The 10,341-nt window shown below is 32.0% G+C and overlaps 1 protein-coding gene across 1 annotated transcript; it reads left to right on the top strand.

The window, feature by feature from the left end:
* The first annotated feature begins 655 nt into the window (after positions 1-655).
* LOC131069608 (rust resistance kinase Lr10) lies at positions 656-3,300 on the top strand. The gene is made up of 3 exons (XM_059218577.1): positions 656-1,541; positions 1,836-1,862; positions 1,959-3,300. The coding sequence occupies exons 1-3, from the start codon at positions 797-799 to the stop codon at positions 3,119-3,121; spliced, it is 1,935 nt and encodes a 644-aa protein (XP_059074560.1). The 5' UTR covers positions 656-796; the 3' UTR covers positions 3,122-3,300.
* Positions 3,301-10,341: the final 7,041 nt, after the last annotated feature.

Below are 10,341 nucleotides of genomic sequence, written 5' to 3'. Positions count from 1 at the left end.
TCTTTTAAGGCAAATATTAATTTAAACTGTTTTAGCACAATGTTATTTGCTATTGTTTTCGGTTGCATTTAAGTTTATGTTTCCAACATGAGAGAAAGCACTTCCGTCAAAGACAGTCAGGTGTTGGAAACGTAAAAACTCTCCATTTCCACGTTGCTACTTACCGAACAATACTTAATCAGTAATTTACACTTTACCTATAGTATTTGGACTCTATATTTAAGAAGACAATTGTTAGGTAGCATTATCAATGATGGGGCGAAATTGGGGAGGCCACATATGCCCTTGTTATATGTAGCAAAGACTCATTGAATGCCACATTTTGTTGCATAGTTAGTTAGTCTTTAGGTAGACCATTTAATAATGTTTCGATTCCTTTCGTTTATGATTAGATGATTACTATGTGGATGGTTAAGGATAGACAATTAGTAATGAAATTAAGGTCTTAAGGCAGTTTTTTTAAACATGATGATTTTGAATTCAATTTAAACAAGTTTTACATTCACACTGACAAATCTTTTTTGAATTGTTACCCAAAACCTATTTTTCTACCAACTTAACCATTACGAAGAATAATTACCATCAAATATACATAGCAGCATAGACAATAAGCAAATATTGTAGTGGGGAGAAATTCCAAGTGTCGACAAAATGAGGAAGCTTCCCTGTTGTCCCTTTCCATACCCACTCAAGCCACCTAACGAACCCGCGTGTAACTCTGACGCTCTTGACAATATGTTCACTCTAAAGCTATAGAAAACTTCTCTGATTTTGCTTGTCATTTAACTTCCTCTCGATGTTCCTCTGCATCTTTCGCATAAATATGGCTCACGCATTACGTCTACCGCACTTCCTGTTCTTTGTCACAATTTCAATATATTACTTGGTCTCTTGCTGTAATGGATCGTGTGGGATGTTCAGATGTGGCAATTACACTTGGGATTATCCGTTTGGAGCCAAGGACAGCGGCTGCGGTGACCCTACGCTTCTGCTGGAGTGTGATGAAGAAGCCAAGATGCCTCTAATTACAATCGGTGCTTACCAATACTATATACTGGAGCCCAAGAATTATTTCCACTTGGTGTTATTTAATGAGCCTACCATGATAATATTATACAAGCATCTGAAAGAAGAGGAATGCAATCTATCAGAGAGCATCTATGATCAATTCTGGAGTGCCAACCAATTCCGTATTGCAGATGGATACACAAATATAACACTAGGGACAACGTGTACCGTAGAGAATGCAGGGCCGAATGGAGGAGGGTTGACCAATTTAACCTGTAATGGTTATCGATACGTTAATGTCAGTCTTCCAGACTTGAGTAAAGTGTGTGCATCAGAATTTAGGATTGCCGTGAAAGAAATTGACTTGGAGTTGGGAAAACCTCTTTCTGAGATAACAGGCACAGGGGTCAATATAACATGGTATCCAGGCAAACCTTGCAAGTATTGTGAGACAGATTACAGAAATTGTACTTATCGCAGAACCTCGTCTTTCTGCTACTGTCATGCTAGTTCCTATTCACAGTGCTCTACTGGTAAGACTCCTAATCCATCCTTGAAATTGATCCGCACAAGTCAATATGCGAACTATAAATGTAAAGGAAATTAAATATAAGTATAGACCGGGATTGTCATATGTTGTTCTTGGATTTGATTACATGAGTGGTTTTTCATTAATATTTAGGATCATATTTCGTAATGAGTTGTCAAATTTTTGTTATGCTTTCCATCATATTGATGAAAAAGCACTTAGGTGATCAAATCTAAAAACAACTTACTGATAGTCTCAGTAATTGTGAAAATCTAATAATGGAATTGGTTGGTTGCAGGTAACTCCAGGACTGCCGTTATTTTAAGTAAGTGCCCTTATCTCTAATCTTCATTTTGATATGTCAGTGAAGTCAATATAAACAGTTCATTTCTAATATTCAAAACCTTGGACCTGATTTCAGGTGCGGCCATTGGAAGCGGTTTGTTGTTCCTTGCTGCAGTATTGCTTGTGGTTTTTTATCGAAAGAGATCATTGGCGTCTAAGGAGCTCCAGCTTCGCATGGCCATGGAACCTTCTCTTACGAAAGTGGAGCAGTTCCTTGATGATTTTGCTCATGAAATGCCCATCAGATATTCCTTTTCTCAGTTGAAGAAGATCACCAACAACTTCGCAGATAAATTGGGGGAAGGAGGTTTCGGAGTGGTTTATAAAGGAAAACTCCCCAGAGGTAATTTGGTTGCCGTCAAAATTCTTGATCAGTCGAGACACAGTGAAACTCAGTTTATGAACGAAGTTGCCACTGTCGGAAGGATCCACCATGTCCACCTGGTCCGCTTGATGGGTTACTGTTTTGAGGGATTCAGAAGTGCGCTCGTGTATGAGTACATGGTCAATGGATCTCTAGAGAAGTTTATATTTGCTGGAAAAAATAAAGGGAGAATTCTAAAAGTAGAACAGCTTTATTCAATTGCTTTGGGTGCAGCCCGTGGAATCGCTTATCTACACCAAGATTGTGAGCGAAGCATAATTCATTTTGACATCAAACCCCACAATATATTACTAGACAAGGATTTTATACCGAAAATAGCTGATTTCGGTCTGGCAAAACTGTTTAGTAGGGAAGATGATCATATATCATTGACTGCTGCTAGAGGAACGCCAGGGTATGTTGCGCCAGAGCTTTGGTTTACAAATTTGGGACCCGTAACACACAAATCAGATGTTTACAGTTTTGGAATGGTATTATTAGAGATGGCTGGAGGAAGAAAGAATATTGATGTGCAAGTAAGCCGATCCAGTCAATTGTATTTTCCAGAGTGGGCATTCAAGCTGATGGAGAATACACAGTTGGAGATGATGTTGAGAGGAAGTGGGAAAGCAGAAATAGAATCTGAACAGATGGAAAAAGCCATAAGACTAGCTAAAGTAGGACTATGGTGCATTCAGTACAATTCAACAGATCGACCGTGCATGAGCCGGGTCGTTCAAATGTTGGAAGGAAATGGTGATGTCAGTAATCCTCCCCTGCCTTTTAATTCGTCCCCTGACTGTCAACCAGCTTTGCAATATTCTACGGAAGAATTTTCGTCAATGGTGTGCAACTGGCCCTGCGTCATGCACTGAGGTGAAAATTCTCTGTAGCGATTCTACTGGATGCGAGCGGTAAAAATAGTGAAGTCAGCAAACTAAAAGATGTTGTCTTTCCTTTTTTTTAAAAATAATTTTCTGGTGCCCGCCACGAGGGCCTGAATTATATTGTAAGAGGGATGTATACATGAAAAGGTTGATTTTGCACCATCAAAATAGACCATCAAATTTTTTATAGAGTTTAATTTGCATTGCATCTTTTGCATAAATGGTTTGATAAGTATAGAAATGAATTTCGCGCATAAAATTAAACATGTAGTTTGGACGAATGGCAATAGTAATTTACATATTTTGGAATTTCAATCATCTTCATAATTGATGAGTGATAATGTAAGGATTTAAGGATTGACATTGCTTACAAATAATTCATAAGATTTACGTTACGTTTCGTAAGTCAAATTTTCAGATAAGTCAATATTTTAGTTGCAAATAAAAAGATTGAAGACGATAGAAAATCATGTAATGAGTCTAGGATGAATTGATATTTGATTATACACTAAATTATTTTTATTTTCTTTCTCAAATTGAAATCTAGATGTGTTCAACAAGTTTTAAATTAATTCCAAATAAATAAGTGAGCATTATTAAATACAACAACCAAACACACAAATTAATGCACCATGCACTAATTTGGATCATAATTACTAGTGGAGTAGATGACAATATATAAAATACAATTCTGAAATTTTAAAGTGAAGTATTATCTATGACTATGAAGGTGATCCAAGATGAGTTGAAACTAACAAATCTATTTTATGGTGGTCAAAAATATAATTACAAATAAAAATGCAAATATGAGAATCAATGATGAAGGCGAATAGGATGTGGGATGTGATGAGCTAATTCCATGCACAATTGTGTCACTTGTTAACTCATTGGTGTACTTACAACAATCTAATCAAGTGCACAAAAAATATAAGAAAAAACTATTATATTTTGCCACCATTTTGATGTACATGTAAATTACTAACTAGATGCATTCCAAAACAATCAAACAATTAATCATATAAAAATAAATATTTAATAGATAGTAAAAAAAAATCTAATCCATGTAAAGTAAAAATACATTTTTAATTCACCATGTCTTTATTACTCCATTGAAATAAAAAGTGATACAAAATTCTAGCTATGTGGAAAACAATGTGAACTTATAGGTATTTCCATGAGAAGCAATTTGTTTTGTAGATTAGTGTTAAATGCTTTTGATTATATGGATGAAACCATTGATTTTCTTGTAGGAATGTGAATAGATGTGAGCCTACCATTGTAAAACATAACTCATAAAATAAATATATTGATACATATGCCCTTATAATTGGTTTCATGTAAAGGATGCAATGAACTGAAGTAGAGGAGAAAAAGGGATAAAACATGTTATCAAACCATCATATAGTATAATAAGCACATTAAAAATAAAATAAAATAAAAGTATCAAAGCCATTTTTAATAAGGTTGCCCTCAATATAGACAAATGTTATAACATGGAAGGATGCAACATATTAATAAATATCACCACTAAGTAAGTATACATGATAAAAGGAAGTCAAGTTGTAGAGTTGCTTTCTTCATTAATGCATGGAGAGAGAGAATATATAGAATCTCATATCTAACAATTTATAATAAAAAAATCACATATGTAAATACATGCAATTCACAAAATCTTTTCACAAAAGCATATGTAGGAAAAACCATTTTGAGAGAAAAATCCCACACAAAAACCAACTAAATTATAATTACATACAACTTTACACACGTGCCCTTATAGAAGTACTATTAACATTAAATCTTGGGCTAATATTATAAAGACAATAATCTATGTACAATACATTGTGAAAATGGATAATTTTTGTTATAATTAACATATAAAAATGATGATTAGACTACAATTTAAAATTAGCCATATTCACTATTGAAAACAATAAAATTTAACAATCATCACCAATTAAGAAACTCAAATTCAAAGACATATTTCAATTAAAGGTGCTTCTAGAAAATGATCTTATAGTTGCTTGAGTATGCATTGAAGGTGCTTCTAGAAAATGATCTTATAACATTGCTAGAGATAAGAGAATGCATTCCACAATTCAAACCTCCATGGTCGAATGACAATCACTTTTGTGAATATCATTGACATAAAGAACATAAGACTAACAACTTTAATAAACTTTGAAACTTGATACAATATCTTATTGATGATGGTGAGATTGTAGTTGATGGACATACTCCTTTTGGTAACTCTAAGCATGAGATGTTTAAAAATCCCTTCTCGAAGAATGGAAAGGATAAATAAAAACCCAGTAAATCTAGTTATGGTGCTTTATACTAACGCTCAATATAAATATTGCATAATCCATATGAGTTAGGAAGATAACCATGTGAATACATTCATTATAAAAGGAAAAGAACCTGAATGCAATGTCACCACAATTTAGATAAATGAAATGATATAATAAATTAATTAAATAAAAGAAAATAAGAATGAATCAATTAAATAGACAATCATACCTATTTAATTAATAAAACAATTCTAAGGATGATTATGAGCATAAAATTTTTATGTGTCTACATATGCATTCTATAAGTAATCATTTAAAAGATAATGTCATCAACATAAACCATAACACTAAACTGGTTCTCACCTTCACTAATGATGTAGATATTATTATGCACTATTTATTTTTAATAGCCTTATTCTTGATGATGTTTGTTGAGTCTTAAAAAAAAAACTTTGGGGGCTTGCTTGAATTGATAAAGTAATTTCTTCAACTTATATACATAATCCTCATTTTTTATAATAGAAATTCTTTTTCGTTGTTTAGTGGACACTTTTGCATTTAAATTTTCATTGGGAAAGGTTGAATTGACATCCATTTGATAGACTTTAAATGTTTTAAAGAAAGAAAATGATATAATATTTTTATAGGTCTTGCAACAAAAGATAAAGTTTCTTCAAAATCAATCCCTTCAACTTGAGGATAAATTTTACAAGCTAACCTTTCCTTTTTTACTTACCACTTGACCATCTTCATTTATCATATTTGTAAAGAGACACCTAATACCTATTACATTTTTATCTTTTTCTCTTGGAACTAGCTCCCATGTCTCATTCTTTTAGTAGTGATCAAATACTTGCCTTCTCTCACTTGTGCAAAAAATTTAACCTAGATATATTAGATAGAAATAATAATTTTGTATGTTCTTGCATAGTTTTTAGTCTTCTTTTATAATGCAAAACTAACACAACAATATTGGGAGAGGTTAATGAGTTTCACAAATAAAGAACTCACAAAATCTAAAAAATGAATAATTTAAAAATTTAATACACTGTTTTGGTACAAATGATTTGGTGAGGCTACACAATAGAAGAATGTTAAAAATAATGAATCTTTTAATTTCAATAATTATTTTAATAAACATAAAAACTAAATTAAACATTGAAGCCAATGATTGCCAGCTTAAACAAGAACTTTGATCATGAAAATTTTAATGAAACACGCTAACAACAAGCATATGAACTCAAGTAGGTCCTTGAAGTAAATCACTTGGGGAGCATACTGATATTTTTTATAGTCCTATCTATAAACAACCAAATAGTTTGATGTAGAATGTAGTAAGGATTTCTAAATACAACAAGACACCATAGAACTAAAATTACGCAAAACATATACATATAATACCTACATCACTAGCTAATAATAGGAAAATACCACTATCTATGGCATACACATTTACTATCCATTAATTCCAAGACCTAACACTAATCATATTGATAACATAGATAAACAAGGACTAACATTAATAACAATTTCAAGAGTAAAATCAATAATTGAACTTTATATTTAACCAATATTCTCTTTCAAGTAGTACTCTACATGAAAAATAATTCATACAAAATTATTATAAAAAGAAAAATAGGAGACTTGATTGCAATTATTCTCACTATGAAAAAATGATTTTTGTAATTGTCAATCAAATCTCTCCCTCATTATCTTTAAATTTTGTTTTGTACTTCCCATCTCACAATATATGGCTTGAAATACATATTTCTCCACTAGCTAATGCACACCTTTCTATTGTGCAAGTGAACACTTAACATCAATTAAAAGTAGTAAATACTAATGGTCAACATCAACTATTAATTTCATTATTCTATTTCAATATTATGCTTATGATCAACAAGAATTTTATATGTTATGTTATGTTATGCATAACAAATAATACTTGCATATTACATGTATCAAAGTATTTATCAATTACATGAATTTCAAGGGCACATGAATATATGGATTACATGTCCTTCTCTACCCTATCTCTATATTACTTTAGTTTTAGAGTCAATTCTAGTCTAAAAATAATCAGTATAAAAAATTTGACGAGGATGACATCTAAGATTGCTACAATGACTCATTTCAATACTCTTCACTTTATTTTCTATCAAGACTTGTAAATAATCACTCATATCAAGACTCGCCACCTACTGTTGTATCGAGACTTGGAAATTATTAATCATAATTAGTACACATAATATATTCTATCAATTTTTATATACTTATAAACTCATTATAAACTTATTCTCAAATTAATAAAATATCTTATATAAAATTATAGGTAATATAATCATTACATCTCCTTTTGATACAAATACTAATAAATATTTTAAATAGGAAGAAAAAAGAAAAGAAAATTACATAAATGACTGAGTTATGAGATTAAAAAGCAATCTATGTAAGATAAAGACTTTGATATCGGATTTTCCAAGTCGGCTCTCATTTTCTTCCATTGACTACAACTAAAGAAATTATTTTTTCTCTATGTAATGATGAGGATTATGCATTTCTTAACTCCGTGTCTAACATGCTCACCTCCTTCTGGATGAGAATGATTGTTTACAAATAATTACCTAAACCTGACCAGATTGCATTCTACTTTAACATGGAAGCCTCCCAAGTCTGACGACTTTAACATAGACTACTGTTACTAACTTCTACAACTAAAGAAATTGGTTTTTCTGTGTCTGCCACCAGAGCCTAATGATGAAGATTGTTTTGAAACTAGAATGATTGTTTTGAAATTTGGAACAGAATTACCTAAAGTTAAGCAAATTAGAATGAAGTAGATGGTGGATTAGAATCATTCCCACAGTTAAAGTAAGTTGAATCAGAAACATATGAGATGGGTAGAATTTTTGCAGAGTTACACCTTTGTGTTGAAACATAAAAGTAGGATATCTAAGAAAGTTGTTGATGCATTAAGTAGGAGAAGGAATTTGCTGACAGAGATGAGAGTGAGAGTATTAGGTTTTGAAGATTTGAAGAACTTCTATGACAAAGACACAGATTTTGCAAAACCTTGGAAAGCATGAAGAGAACCGGTTATGGTTGATAGGAGAAAATGGTTCGATTACTTCATTCAGGATGGGTTGTTATTCAAGGGAGTTTAGTTATGCATACCTAAAAGTTCCATGAGAGAGAACCTGATAAAAGAGTAGCATAGTGGAGGTCTAGCTGGATATTTTGGAATTGATAAAATCGTGGCATTGGTGAGTGAGTAGTACTTTTGGCCCCAAATTCATAAGGATGTTAAGAGATATGTGCAGAGTTGTAGTGTTTGTCAAGTTGCAAAAGGTAGTAGTTAGAATGTCGGATTGTATAAACCTTTGATAGTATCGGTAAGACCTTAAGAGGATATAAGTATGGATTTTGTACTTGGCTTACCTATTACACCAAGAGGGAATGATTCTATATTTGTGGTAGTGGATAGGTTTTCAAAGATGGCTCATTTCATACCTAATACTACCAATTGCTTCAGCCCAAAATTTGGCTTCTATATGTTTAGAGTGTAACATTGATCTAGTTGGTTCTATCAAGCGAGAGAATGCCACTTTGCATGAGCATTGGCATGCAGAGAAAGAAGATAAAGAGACCTTACAACAATTAATAATGAAAATCACATAATCATAGAAAACATTGAGTAGCTAACATTATATTATTTGTATGGGAGTAGATTGATAAGTTAGATTAACCTCATCTAATGAAGGGATTGTCTTCATTTGCCTACTCATAAGACATGAATCGTAAATGATAATTTTATTGTGGTTGTAGGCACCTAAAATTTACCACTCTAAAGTAATGTATAGGAAGCATCTTAATGTATAATTAATTTCATCAACAAACTTATTTATTTATTAGAATACCAATTAAATACAAATAATAAATTATCTCAATCAAATAAATTAAATATCTTTTACAAACTTATTAAAATATTTAAAGTAAATTTATTTCCACTCAATTATTAAATAAATAATCAACTTTAGTTTTTCTTTTTATATATTATCCTTAGGATATGTCTTCTCAGTGAATTTTCATCTTTGCTTTTATGTCATCCCACAAGAAATTTGAGTATGCACTTCTTTTCTCTTCACCAACTTGATGATGCTAGAGGGGTCCTAGTACTCACATGCACACTAACATACTCTCATAGGAGGCATAATTATAGGTGTCTTTACTCCTATCACGTGTGTGGTTCTCTTGGTTGACTTTATTTCAACAACTTCCCTTAGTTGTAGCTAGCAACGGTTTTTGTACCCAACAACCTATAGGTCAAATATACCTAAAGAGGAGGGTGCACTCATTAGATACGAACCAATAGAGGATAATTATACTTATAGCAATGCATAGATTAATTATAGTAAGAAACACCTACCTAATACTACAATTTCTTTAGCTACTTTTTTTTTATAATATTTTTATTCAAGTTTGTTCCTGCCTTGTAAATGTGTATTTTTTCTCTATATTGACTTTAGGGTGTGCTTTCTTACCAACTACCCTTTATTTAAATATGGTACTTGTATTTTAGTAAATTCAAACCTTGTACAATTTCACACTTTGTTTGGAATCCTACTTTAGTGTGCTTCACATGGATCATTTTAAGATTATTAGGGTCTTATAATATCCTATTGTTGTCATATATTAATGTTGAGACAAGACTGTATGTCATGGAACCTAATAATTTACCCCCACCTTCTCTAGTACGTAATTGAGAGGACTAAGGTTCTCAATGCCCTAGTGTAAGTGGACTAGGGTGTCTAACTTTCCTAGTCCATTCAAAAGAGGACCAAATTCAAATGTGTGTGAGTGTTGATTAATGTCATTTGTGATTTGATCAGAATGTATTTATTTTCCTATTAGATGTCAGAC

This window comes from Cryptomeria japonica, chromosome 3 (genome assembly GCF_030272615.1).
Source record: "Cryptomeria japonica chromosome 3, Sugi_1.0, whole genome shotgun sequence".
Classification (NCBI taxonomy): Eukaryota; Viridiplantae; Streptophyta; class Pinopsida; order Cupressales; family Cupressaceae; genus Cryptomeria; species Cryptomeria japonica.
The sequence above is the reverse complement of the archived record's forward strand: the minus strand, read 5'-3'. Positions and strand labels throughout refer to the sequence as shown.